A 14,903-nucleotide genomic window follows, 5' to 3' on the forward strand; every position below is an offset into this window, starting at 1 on the left:
GTCTTTCTTGCTGACCAACACAACTCTAGACAGAGTTGTCTAGTCCCAGAAGATATTAACTCTATAAATTTATAGAACTATAAATTAGTTACTTCTGAAATATTTTTATACATTTAAAATAATCAGTTTAATTAATTGTGAACCATGAAAACAAAACAATATTATGTACACCAAATTCAAATCCACTATAAACTGTTGCCTATGTTAACAATGGGCACCGCCTTCTATGTTCTGCGAGTTTTTAGTAAGAAGCTGTGAAGCATTAGCTCCTCTCAGATTCTTCATGAATCACTTTAATTTCTGTTGACATTCATCTCTGCTAGTAGGTTACTTCTGAATGCTGCTGCAAACAAGCACTGCACAGTCACCATCCAGGAGATTTAATAAGTTTTTCCTGAATTTGATCACAAATGTTCAGGCACCACTATTATTTCACATAGTTACTCTATAGAACTGAGCATAGCACTGGTCAGCAAAATTTTTTGTTTTCGCTGAGCTTTCAGCCCTTCCCATCACGCAGTGGTGATGTCTAGTTATGGCTCTCGTACTTCCATCCAAAAAATCCAGTAAATGTATACTTTGTTCTGCAGATCTGCACATAAACAATAGCCAAAAATTCTGGAGAAATAAAGGAAAACAAAGTTGTGATAGCCAGTATTTAGAATGAGCTTTCCACATCTGACATACCCTAAATATATAAACAGAAACTGAAAAATTCCATCAGATTATACAACTCAAAGGGAAGGGTTGTTTTGGGGGTTTTATTTTCTTCTGGGTTTGGGTTTTTGGGGGTTTCTCTTTTTTTTTTTTTTCAGTCTAATGTAAGTTAATAGCTTCTTACAGAAGCTTTGAACTGTGTAGTGTAAATATTTACTAAATATGGCTTGTTACTTCAGGCCAGCAAGGTATGAGGAAACTTCCTTATTCCTCCTTAAACTTTTTGAAAAGACAAAAGCATTACACTTCATTTTACCTAACAATTAAAATAATCACTTATTTGCTTTTAGGTTTCTAAGAGCTTTCTAGCTTGCACTTTTAAAACAAATCCTCATTTCACTTTCCCAGATGTACAGAATTGTTTAGGTTGGAAAGAACCTCTGGAGATCATCTAGTCCAAACCCCTGCTGAAGCAGGATCAGCTAGAGCAGAATACAGACACTCCTTTCATAGAATACAAGTTCAACCAATCTAGAAATTAAAGTAAATCAATATATTCATAGTTTAAAATCACTCTTTTAACAGGTCACAGGACTCTCCAGACAGAGACAGTGCTCTGCCTGTAGTGTACCAGGACTGTTTTCTTGGCATGTAGCCCGTCACCAAGAGCAGGATTAGGTAGCTGTTCTATATGAATCAGCTGTTAAGCCACGTCAACTGTACAAGGCACAAAATGTGATTCACTGCAACCACACATCTATTTCTATATTTTGTAGCATGATGAGAGCTAGATAAAAGTCTAGATTTTAATTTCTAACATTCTGATACAGTATCATTCAGCTGGTTACAAGTACTCTCAAAAGAGGTGCTTGTGAGATAGACCAAAAAAAGGACTAAAAAAAATTCCCTAACCCCAAGATCATCACTAAATAAATACATGAATGAATAAATAAATCAATCCAGCAAAACAGCAGCCTCCCTGGGGTGTTCAATCCAGGTAGAGTTCGAAGGAATAAAACAGGGTTCCAGTTTGCATTATGGGATTTTCCTCCAATATAATAAGGTGGATGACACTAAGAAACATTTAGAGTATGTATTTGTACAACACCTTTTTGACCCTTCAGTAGTGGGAACACAAATCTTCATCTTTTCACTTGAATACGCAATGATTTACAACAAAGACATTGGACTAGTCAGAAAAACAAATTCTATTTATTAACTTCTCTTTTGGGGCTCATCAACACTTGATCCAAGTCATCTTCAATAGATGTGTGACTTTAGAATATCGATCTCTAAGCAAACTGACTTAATATCAAAAAAATCCAATCTCAAGCAATACAAGAGCAATAGCTTTCCAACAAGGAGATAAAAATACTTTCTTGCAAGAGTGTCTTAGTCCTGTCTTCTGTACTAAAACAGCATCAGGAAACGTAAATCATGTCTAGGATCAGGCTCAGATTTCAGAGCTGTAATTCACTACTTCACACCACACGTTCTAAGAGACAGAGATAATAGCATGTTATTTACTAATTCTAGATAAAAGAGGTCAACTACCAGCTCAAACTAACTTGAACACGCTATCCCTAAATGTAAGTTACTAGAGCAGTTAATCTGACTTCTGTTATTTAAAACTTAATTCTTGTAGTTCCCTCTCATAGCGGGCTACACTGAGATAAAAGTTATCCCCCAAGAAAGGATAATTCTCTCTGAAAACTATTCTTCTTGATTATTACTCATCGCTTATAAACAAACATGCTGACTTCAAAGCCAGAAAAGACTTACTATCCTCGTAAGCAGTGCTGCTGCGAGTTTTCACTTAATCACAGTACTTCAGCTTTGTGGATGCTGGAGTGTTCTTATCTATATATCAATGAAACGGGAGAAACTTTTAAAAGTGTGTTCCCACCAATTATGCAAAAGTAATTTTCTGCATCAAGTGAAATGCAGAAGGGACACTTGAAATTTCCTCAGTAGGTACTCTGCCATATTCACTGAAGTCTGCTTGTGTGTATGGTAAGAATTCATAATGGGCCCCAATTCAGTTTTTTGGTGAAAATTATTTTTGTACATTGAGGAAAATTATAATCTAATAACATTATTCTGTGTTGAAACACAAGCCATTATTCAGAAGAGCTCTGTAACAGACTTCTCTGGCATTTTCATGGCCATGGTTGTGCATCTGAAAGATTGTGCTGCCTTCTCCAGGATGTGCATATGCAAACGTTCTTTCTGTCACAGACTTATGACAGAAGCTGCTCCCATTACCGTTGAGAGCACATGCAAGGTGAAATAGCTTTCAAACATACCAAACATCTACTTTCAGCCTCCAAGAGAAAAGAATCTGTACTATGGGAGATGCTTAAATACAAGAAATACAAGACAAGCACGCACTTACTTTTGCTGGCTTGATGTAAACTGAGAAACAAATGCCCAAAAACAATGTTATGAAGCAACTTCTGTGTAGACTAAGCTCCGACACAGAACTTCTCCAGTTCGATATATACTTTTTCTATATCGAGAAAACTCATACAAAAATTGGAATAATTAAAATCTTTGTCAAATTCCATTAAAGTTACTATAATACTCAGGGTAGCAGCTTCAGTAACCTGACAAATCAGATATGTGGTACTGTGAATATCTATTTAAATGCCAAAGTCATAAGGAAAAAGGAATTGATTTATCGCAATTATTTTACTCCCTGATGGTTACCTTGGCAAGACAAATTCATTTCCATTTTCTATATGGTACCTGAAGTTATAAAACACAGGCTAATATAGTTTGCCAAATTCAATACCACATAGTTTACTTAGTAAATGAATGGAGAAAGAAGGAAACTTTTGAAGCCAATGACTTTGATAGTATAGAGCCAATACAAATTCTCTTAAACAAATAAAAATTAAACTATCATAGAAACACAATGACTGGTTGGAAATAAAAAAAACCTATAGTGCCTTCTCATAGGAGAAGCTGAGTGACATCAGTCCTAGCTCCATTTTATTTTTCAAAATATACTTCTTGTCTAAAATTCTTCTTAGCTCCTGATTAATTTTAAAATCCTTTCCTAAACAATACTGTGTGTTTTAGAGAGAGACAGGATATCCCTTTCCAAAGGCCAACTGCATACAACCCAGAAAGGAGATAATATTCACTGATTTTGTGAAGTGTTTTGGGATTTCCTGGAAAAAAATTCTGAACAATCATCCTCAGGCACACAGAAAAGCTTACGACTTAGCTAGTCAGGATATATGCTTCAAGAAGCGTTATGGTTGTTTAACCTTAACTCAATTTTTTTGCTTTAATAAATATGGACTTTTCAACAGCAACTTCATCTTTCTGATTTGTTAAGATGGCTTTTACACAACTTGCTTCATTCTTATTATGTCTTTTATCTTTACCAGTGTTCACCCCAGCACTTGCTTACCCTCCTTACAGGACTTTTTGACTAATGTTTTTCACTTATTTTTAAAAAAGTCAGAAGAATATTGAGCACTTCCTTTACACGTCTCTTGTTCACGTCACTTCTAGTTATACGAAGATGCGTAAGTTAAATCACTTGACAAACCATCTAATATTGGCTAGCTGCTTCCCTGGTACCCCAGCACAGTGGTCAGAGTGTATTACCTAATTAATATTGGCTTACATCAGACAAGCAGAGAACAGCAGAAATAAAACAGTGATTAAAATGAATTTTAAATTATCTAGTTAATCTGACATTCTACATAAGAAGAAAAGAAACATAGTCCCTGTGCTACAGGCTCCACAAGTCCTTTTGCCTCAATTCTCACACATCACTATTGCCAAGTGCAAGACGGATGATGCAACAGTGCCTTGGTCTAACTGGCACACAGATACTGTCACCTTTGGAGAGTACAACAGTTTGCCAGAGTAACCCATCAGTAAAAACACGTTCAGACATGGAATCAAAACCAACTGAAAATTTGGCCTGATTATGAGCTTATTTCTTCAAATAAGGTTTACGTGCAGAACTGTAGTAACTGCATGGAGAGGTCTGACAGTTCTGCGTTTAGAACAAGAAAGATGACAAATGCTAAGAAATTTTCAACAGAATCTTACTCTAGACACATCTCCAATTCGTGCTGAAAGCAAGGTACATCTGAGAATAAGATTACCATTTCAAATTTTTAACAACACTGCTCACTACAGCCACACTTATTCCTGTAAGTGCTCCCATATGATAATACAGATATCACAAGGGTCATATTGCCCTCTCATCAGTTAAAACAAGCAAAGCCAATGCTCCAAATAACAGGATGCCCACAGCTGACTACATTTCAAATAAATTACTGTAATGAAGTTTCACTGATTATGTTTCAGTGTTACCTCCAAGCAGTAACCTCCTACAACAGTGGGATGGTGGGCACTGTTTGCTTTTGTCAAATATACTAGAGCAGTGCTCTTTCAAAATTCATTATGCAATCTATCAACCAAGACTAATTCTTACTTTAGCATGCTGTACACCATTTCATGTGGCAGTTAGCAGATTTTGAGAGCCTGGTTAGTTCAGAAATGGACGACATTGCCTGAACCCCATTAGGACATGCCTGGAGAGGTGAGCAGCGTTAGACGCTAACAATGTCTCAGTATGTGCTGTGGTACAGCTTAGGTGAAGCGGATACCTATAGCCAGAGAAGGAAAGAGTCTGGGAGATCTGGTTTCATCAGTGCACAAAGCAAGATACATATGAAGTAGTTTCCTTTGCTTATTCTTAAAATGTCCTCATACAGTTCAGCAGGATAAAGATACACGGATGGCTTTAACTGAAACTCTAGCACCATCTTGGGGTGGAATTTCACATGTAATACAACAACTGTTCAGTGAATGAACTATATTATACAGGAATTGCAATAACATAGCTGAAAACCTACCTCTCTATTGAGCAATGCAACCTTTAGCAGAAAACTGGTCAGTTAAAAGGTAATTAAGCTTGGATTTATTACCAGTGGACAGGCAACATTAGTAATTTTAGTATTATTAGTAGGAAATAAACCTACTGAAAAGACTTACACCTATCAGTCTCAACAATTCCATTCTTGCTCAGACAGTATCCACCTTGCAAAAACACAACACAGGTGAATTTCTAAACTCTTACTTTTTTTTTTTTTTAACTAAGCTCCTGTGTCTCAAAGATACTGCTTTCTGTCTTGTTACTGACAAGTTTTATTATTCAAAACCAAAATATTTTACAGACTTTCAGAATTAGGAGGCTTTAAAAAAAAAAGGCATCTCAGAAACTATCCATGATCAAACTGACCTTCTTTGTTTTAGCTGTACTAGACAGGAACAAAAAAAAAAACAACAACAAAAACACTAACCAAAACAAGTCATTTGATGCTGACAGAAACAGATGGTTTTACTTAAAACTTTGAGGCAGTAATTTCAGGAAAAAATTTCTTATTTTCCTCAAAGGACTTTTACATAAATACTCCCCAGTCCTTGTTTTTTTTCTGTTACCCAACATGTCATTAGAATGGACACCCTTACTTTGCCAGTTAATTACAAACCAACATTTTAACATTTCTTCTACAATTCAGTAGGATAAGAAGATAAAGTCTCCACTCAAAGTCAGTATTAACAAGCTTTTTAAAATTTGAACAATTCTTCAGTACGTCTCTGAAACGCTATTTATATTTCATTCAAGTGTTTTCGAAAAAAAACACCAAAACTTTAGAACTGCAGTAAGACTAGCAATTGATTACTGCATTAAAGTACTTGTCTTAAGAGTTCTTCACACCATCATTCTGTCTTAATTTTCTGGCAAGTTGCAATGTACTTACATTTTCTCTGATTCTGAATGCAATAAGACCATCTGCAGACAAAGATTCATACAAATATAGACAACTTCAGACACCAAAATCCTTGTCACACAAAAAAATACTGTCCTCAGAACATACATACATAAACAGTTTGCATTCTTACACATATCAGGTAGTATCTGTCAAGATCAGGCCGCCTCTCACAAAAGCACAACATGCTTTGCCACTGCAAGACACAGTGATGCAAAGCGGTTAAGACTGCAGCTTCCCTGACTTGTCATACTCCCTAACTTCGGAAATGTTTTAGAAATAAACACCAAACTGTAGGCTTTTTTAAGTCAAATGTTTGTTTTCTGCACCATAAAATTGTAACAAGAATCTTGGATGTCTGTCTCAGACTAGTGTTTTACAGCATTACTGTTTTTAGTAAGAATCAAAAAAAATGAATTCAAACAAAACTAAGTTCCCAAATAACGTACTCCCCACGAATGAATACTATGTAAATGAAAATCCACAAGAGAGAAGATTTCAAAATATTTATTTCAATCATTAAATGAAAGACTGACAAAACAGTGTTTACTGTTATCAAGTTAATTTTCATATAATCTATTTTATGACTTCCTTGCCCCACCAAGCATCTTTTTGAAGTGATCACCCAATTTTAGGGCCTTTGATTACTGGTAGGGAGGAGGAGGCAGACTGTCTGCAATTTCTCAACATGTTACTGGTTTAAGTAATTAAACATAAACACCAAAATTATGGTACCTGGATCTCTCTTTATTTCCTATGAGAGTTAGAAAAGTTATTATTAACCTTCAATACCCTTTCATCCTCTGCACATTTTTCCCCCTAAAACAGATCAGGCTGCAGAATCCTAAAATCTTCACTTAATTGTCTCCCTGTTTTGTTTGTTTGTTTGTGTATATATACTCTCTCTACAGACACACACAGGGTAATCATTCTAACCATTTCATTTAAATACAATTTTATTTAAATATACTTAAGTTTAAATACACTAAGACTTCTTTCGATTACTCCCAATAATGGAGCTACCTCAACCCTGCTTGCTTTGCTCCAGTGTTAAGGTTGAAAGAAGAGATAAGGTGGGAAGGGCAAGTGTTCCATCTCAGTGTGAGGATACTGGTATTTCCATATCCACCTACTTTGAAAAAAGGATCACAGAAGAATAGCAAAACTCTAAGCAAGCTCCAGAACTGCCCATGTGGACTACTGCCAGACCCCTTGCAAGAAGAAAAACCTGTGAGAACAAAGCTGCTAGTGGACATATTTATGAAGATCCTAACGAACACATCCAACTTCTACCTATTTGACAAAATCTCTACAGGTAAACATTTTCAGATGATTCAGAAAACAATTTTAAAAAATTCAAGTGGCACTGGGGAAAAAGTATTTATTTGTGTCTCAACAGTTTTTATAAATGCTCCTCACTCACACACCACTGATCGTCAATTTTGGCTACAGTTAAGAGAGTATTTTTATCTATTTGTAGAGATTAAATCATGAACATTGCATGGAGCAGCTTGAATGCCTCAGCAGAAATAGTATTTTAACATTATGTTTCACAGTCCAAAAACTACTGATTATTCCCATCAGATTAGCACACAAACCTAAGTACAGGAACCAGCCAACATAGGAAATGTGTTTGAAAAGCAGAAAGAAAAGATACAAGTTACTTTAAAATAACACTAGCATCAAAGCAGGATCACCCTTCCCCTCAACTCCAAGGTGTGAAAAAACAAAAATCTCTATTTGTCTCTTATGCAATACATGTGTTAAACTACCTACAGAACAGCTTTAAGTAAGAACTTTTTTTTTAAAAAAAGCTTTAAAGGTTCCACCCTGTGTTTGAAAATACATTTATAAAAAAATATGACCTACAACTTCATTAAAGACAACAAATGTGCAAGCTTAATTGTCTGAGCATGCAATAGGAGTCAAAATAGCCCTGAAATAACACAAGTCTACAGGTTGTAGATTGATTACAGGTTAATGTTGAACGACAAAAATCTGGCAAGGTGGCAGGAGTCAAAGGAGGAAGTTACTTGTTCAACCTTTCAGATCACACATCTTTTCATTCTTTCAAAACTCTAGTTGAAGGGTTTCTTCCCTTCTTCTTCTATTTTAGATTATACGAACTTTCAAGTGGAGGCAGACCAGGGATTATTATTAAATTTACCTCCTTCTTTTCAATTAGATTTCTCTATATAACATAAATCTATCTCTACATGATGCTCCTTGATTTTCAGTTATGTGAAGATACATCAAGAGAGTAATTTCTAAAGCTAAAAATCAGTCATCAGTACTCCTGTGGTCTACATACGAGACTACTACCTTTTGTTGTTCATAAAACGAGTTTACAAAAACAGTCATGTTCTCAAGAAAGACATTACTTCTTGCAATTATTTCTTCATATTTGCTTCATATTTAAATTAACTTTTATGGTAGTCAGAGTGCTGACCTCAATATTCTGTGAGAGCAGAGCAAATTACCAACAAAATTATATTTTGCATCACTTTGTTAGGATAATAAGATAATGAGAAAATGGGAGTTCAGAAATCTCTCAATTAGTCAATTAGCACTTTAGTAACTGAACAAATGCTCAAGTAGCTTCACAAACAGTAAGCCAGTATATGATGGCAATGCTGCTTAAGGTGGTGGTGGTGGGAATAACCACACAAAGCACCCCCACTTCCTTCATTATTCTTGGCCACATACCTTCCTCACTCTTACTGGCACAAGTGTCTGTGCTACAAATCTGACCAGGAAATCTCTCTGGGTTAACCTTTCCTCCACCCCAACCAGGTTAAATCTCAGGAAACCGATTCACTCTCCCAATCCAGTTCTCCACAAAACCACACAAATGCTTGCACAAGCACAAACCGTGACTAGAAAGCTGTATGGAGCAATAATGCAACCAGGTTGCACAGGTGGGGCAGTTTCTTCTTACAGTATTGATAAATCAGAGTATCTGTAGTTCTGTAAACTAAAAGATAGACCTTCTTGTTTCTGCTGTCTGAAAAATCTCCCTGAAGAGCTTTCATTGACCTGTGCTACAGATTATTTTTTCTTTTTAAACATTTCCTTCGATGGTCTCTCCCTTTCCACACTTTTCCATTGAACTACATGGTATCTGCTGCCTCTGGTATCTTCCTTCAACCTGCTGCCTTCACCTCTCCTCACCTTCTCCAGTTAATGCACTTCAACTGTACTTCCACTCAATGATGTAATCTGGAAAGTGAACATTTGCTACTATACATTGCTTTTTATTTAGCAATTCTGGATTACACATACAGCATGCACAAAGCAAGGTGGCTTTCTGCCCAAATATTCCATTCCTCGCTGCTCGCACTCAACACAAAGTAAATTTAGAATTTTAAGAAATATCGTTATGCAAAGCTTTGTGGTAATTTCAACAGACTGGTAAATTGCAACTGTCCCTGACAAGAATAGGTGAGACCTTCCAGAAAGGAAAGGATGACACTACATAGTACAAAATCTTTCGTGAAATCCTGCTGCCGTATACAGATTTCATAATTTCCTGAAGAAAAATAAAAAACACCCAAAGAACTCTTGGGGAACTCGCATTTTAAGAACCTACAAATTAAAAGACAAGCATCACAAGCTAAATATATCTAACACAAAGAAGCCACAAAGTCTTAAGAAGCTGTTAAATAGTCCAAACTTACTTCATCAGAAGCAGAGCGAAGACACTGGACAGCAGCCTGTTTTTTCATTTCCTCTAGTGTTAGATCAGAGCACTTTTTCTTACTCTTTCCCCATTTCTTGTAAGCTCCCTTTTCCCAGCCCAGGAAGATGTCATTCTCCTAAAATCAAAATAAAGAAATTACGTTATTTAAAATACACAAGTATCTCAGTACTATAGCAGAACAGGACTACAAATAACATACTGCTCAAAATAAAAACAACCTCATCCTATCTACTAAAACCTATTTTTTGCCAAATTAAAGAGTAGTTTGATTACAGACAACTTGTACTTACTATTCAGAAAAGCACATATAGTTTTGACAGGACATGAGGGCTACTCGCATTTCACTGCAATATTTTCCAATTGCAAAGTATATCCATAAAGACCATTTTATGGCCAACTTATGGTTGAATACATTATTGTAATTTACACAAAATATGTTAAGAGTTTCACTGATCTCCGAAACAATAAGGATGAAAAGAAGTAGTTCACAGTCAGGATCAAACTTAAGAGAAAGCTAAACAACCCAAAAGAAGAAAATGTAATGTTAGATCCCAAAGCCTTCAACTAAGTCTCACAACGAACATCATTACGACTAGAGGTAGCAGTGCCTACCTTAAAATGAACCTGAACTAATTTCAGAAGAAAATTAGACACTGGGGGAGGGAAGTGCGTGTTGGGTTCCCATACATGTAAGAATATTTAATTAAGAACAATAAAATCAAAGAAGAATGCTATTGTATTACATGTAAATAACCTGAAGATACGTAGCATCCATTTTACATCATTTTTCAGAATTTACAAAATTTGTCAGACTTGCCCATTCTTCGCTGTCCGTTCACATATATACACATGATTTCCCATGTTCACCTCATCAGAGAAATATTTTGGCTACCAGGAAAATAATCTAATGTCTTTTAATGTATGCTGGTCTAAACCATTTTTTCCAGAGAGATCCACAAACACCTGATGCTTTTCAACAAACCTCTTTCAACCTTTTCAACATATCTGTTACTGCTTCTAATGAAACCCAGGCTAAGGCCTACCCTCATTTAAAACAACTCCCAATTCACCATGGCTTCCAAATGAAGTAAAAACAAGTTGTCAGTGAAACTAGTTGTCTCTGTGCAATCAAAGATTAAGATGGGAAAAAAAGGGGGTGGAGAGGGCCCACCTTCAGAAGCAGCCATTGGAACAGCTGCCATTCGTCATTTTACATGACCAAGACCTTCAGGAAAGAGTAAAGCAATTTGTTGTATATTTTTCTTAAAGTCTTACTTGATCACCAAAACTGGAAAAATGGCTTTAGTTCTGAAAGAACAAAAAGCTACCTGTCACTCTGTTTTTCCTTAAATTTGTGCAAGATGCCAGTGGTTCATTTAAAACAAGAAATTTGAACAGGCTACTGTTCTGTTATTAGAAAGACTAACAGAAAGAAATAATAGAAAAAAATAAGAAAAATAAAATTCTCAGAAAATAGGCTCAATGGACAGTGCACATCTATATTCTGTGGGGTTTTTTAGTAAATTTGTAAGTCTTTTCCAAAATTGTAGTTTCTATATTTCTTTATACACAACGAGGCCATAGAGCACTCTAACTCTTCACAATTATTCATGTGAAAGTACACAAACTGATGAGGACACCCAACTACCCCCTGCCAGCTTCCAAAGCCTGTCCTGCTCATCCACAGGGGCACAGTTACGAGTGAAAAAATATATACCCACTTGCAATACGTTACTCAATGAAAATCCAGGCACACCAGCAAATGTGCACTGAGTTAACTTCATTTATTCTGCTTTTAGGTGAAAAATTGACTAAGGCAACATCTACACTGGGAAAACATTACCAAAACGCTATATATTAAAATTATTTTGTTTTATCTACGCCAACAAAGCTTTGCTTTGCACTGGTACATGAAAGCTAACCCGTGCAAGAGTAGCTTTACCAGCCGTATATGCTAGCAGTCTGTCAGCAGAGCAGTAAGAACATGCACGCTTACAGAAATTTATAAAGCATTTCATTCAGTTCTCCACACACATCATTTGAAAGACATGTGACATTTGTCTACAAACTTTGTCACTTTTCAATTTTTAAAAATTTAATCCTTGCAAGAAATACCCGATTTTTTAAAAGGTGGAAGGGAGGCTAAATGGAATTCTCCCTTAGGCACCCACCACAGAGCTATATGTATCACGGTCCCATCCCTCCTTCCAGAGTAAGCACGTTGTTCCTGCACTCTGGGAACAACACGGCTCATCTTGGAGGATGCACTGATTGAGGACAGAGCTCCGGTAGAATCCTCTCCTCCTTTCTACCTCTTTAGACAATACGAAGAAAATTTTTTTTCTGAACATACGGTTTTCAGTGACGCCTGGCTGCCAGTGCTTCACATCGTCATTTTAAGTTTTATAGGGAAAAAACACTGTTGAAAACTTGAACTTTTGAATTTTTTTTTCCTGGACAAACTTGCTAATTTTTTAGCCTCAAATTTTACACAATTAGCAAACGCCATGGATTACAGCTATTCCATATAAAATTTTGAAGTTTAAAATCCTCATGTAAACTACAGTATTTATCAGCACTATATATATATTTGATATAGCCTAAATTTATCGAGGACCTTGCACTTTCTGCACACAAATCAAACACCACACCCATAAACCACTACAGAACAGTGAAGGAAAAAAAATCCTTACACATAATTCTTGTGTTATAATCTATCAGAACCACTCAGAATCAATTCCTCCCCCCCTTCCAAAAAAAAAGAAAAAAGCATTCCAATAGAACAGCTAAGAAACCAGAAAATGTCATATTCCTTAGAGAGAGAACTTGTAGAACTTGAGGTGTGACACACAAACCGAGTTGAATTCTTTTTTAAAATCAATTCAGTCATCATAAAAGCAAAGACAATCCAGTAGTTTCAAATGGTTTAAATTAATCTCTTGCTTTTTACCCCACTTTTTTTTTCTTTGTCTCCAGTGGTCAGGAGCCCATTAGTAGGTTTACTCCTTAGGCTGGAAAATATTAAGTCCATGACAAACAGGAAAGAAAGCAGTTCAACAAAACATTCTGCATGCAAGAAGGCAAGTAAAATAGTTACTTCACGTGGAAAGAATCACTAAGGACTTCTGTTCTCTTCAGCTACTAGATGCCTTCGTTTACCTTCGCTTCCTAACAAAACTACAAATCATACGATAATGCTTGTTTTAATGCAAGAGCTCTACCATAACTCTGAATTTTCACAATTCTGGTCAGTGGTCACCGAAAGTTTCATAAAAGCAATGCCACCCCAAACTTACAGATGTAAAAAGTGTGCACACACACAGAAGAAATACTGAAATTTGGCTTACAAAACTCTAATATTTAAAACAGACTACCACTACTTAAATTTTTAAGGGACAACCACCTAATATTAAATAAGTATCAACAGGAATCCAAGGCCATCTGTATATTGGAAAAATTCAAGTTTGGATATCTAAATTGCTATTTAAACATCTAGTTGTCAGAGTCCTACTGTACCTACCTGCTACATAAATACATAATATCATATTAGAGATTTTTAATTGTAAAGACACTGAAAGTGCGAAGTTTCATGACGAGAATAACTTAAGAACCATAAACGTGGGAAAGGAATGTTGGCGAAGTATCTGTACTCTTTATGCTACTGCTGCCTCAAGAAATCCAGTATTTGGAGTGCTTAATTCAATCCTGAATTAATATACAGGTGCAATTTAGAAAGAGATTTCTAAATTGTTTTTCCTGCTCAACTATGCAAAAGCAGCAATTCCACCGCTTCCCTCCACACTACCAAGAAACTGGAGAAGCAAAAGAAAAGCAAGTTTGGTAGTGATTCTTCTTACTTTCATTTGTTATAAAGATAACAGAGAAATACCTACTATCAAAAAGAGAACAAACGTGACACCTTGTGATAAGACTGAAATTTGTTTTGAAGTTCACAGTCTACATAAATGGAAAATCAGTGTTAAAACATACTTCAAGAATCTTGCAGAAACTACCCATATTTCATAAAAGCTGGAGTCAAGTTCACTGATGCAGAAACACTAGATGACTCAAGGTCTCAGTTTCTATTCAGGTAAGTAAACAGGCTTAAATTTTGCCTTATCAGCAGAACACACAGGAAAGTAATCAGATTTAATAACCTGATCAACAAACTCCCCAAATGGGGAAATAAAATCAGCAGAAAAACCTGTTTTATAAAATCAGATTTTTTTTTCTTCAAGTAAGTTCAGGGAAACTGATTCTCTGAGATTCTCCCTGCATAAATGCACTACAGATTGAATTAGGTACACACTAAGATGATGAAAAAATATAATGTATATCAAGTTTTCAGGTAATGTATTGAACAGCCATAATTATCTATATGGTCAACACATCTATTTCAAAATATACATGAGAGACTTTAGGGCAAGAATTTCCGTTCTCTTAGAGAGGAGAAGAAAATACAGAGTTAAAAAAAAAATCCAAATCAGAGAATTTTGAAGCATTTTTTGAGTATTTTAATTTCAGCATAAACCTGTTGCTATTCAAGCATATTACCTGCCTGGCATTTTTTGCTCTTGTAAAAGTTATTGCTGGCCAACCAAAACGTGCTGCTTCCACAAGCAAGTTCTAGTAACAATTTCATACAAAAAATAAGAAGTATTCAATGTCTTAATTTCTCAAATACAAAATCATAGCACACACAGGGTCTCTTCCTTTAAGAATCCAACTCAAAGAATACCATC

General features: G+C 35.8%; 1 protein-coding gene across 6 annotated transcripts in view; it reads right to left on the reverse strand.

The window, feature by feature from the left end:
• KIAA0232 (KIAA0232 ortholog) overlaps nt 1–14,903 on the reverse strand; it is a 71,378-nt gene that overhangs the window by 26,271 nt on the left and 30,204 nt on the right. For all 6 annotated transcript variants that reach the window (XM_068404209.1, XM_068404208.1, XM_068404212.1 and 3 more), the window contains one exon: nt 10,139–10,276. In XM_068404209.1, the coding sequence (XP_068260310.1) occupies nt 10,139–10,276 (138 nt within the window). The remainder of the gene's footprint in view (nt 1–10,138; nt 10,277–14,903) is intronic.

This window comes from Nyctibius grandis, chromosome 6 (genome assembly GCF_013368605.1).
Source record: "Nyctibius grandis isolate bNycGra1 chromosome 6, bNycGra1.pri, whole genome shotgun sequence".
NCBI classification, from domain to species: domain Eukaryota; kingdom Metazoa; phylum Chordata; class Aves; order Nyctibiiformes; family Nyctibiidae; genus Nyctibius; species Nyctibius grandis.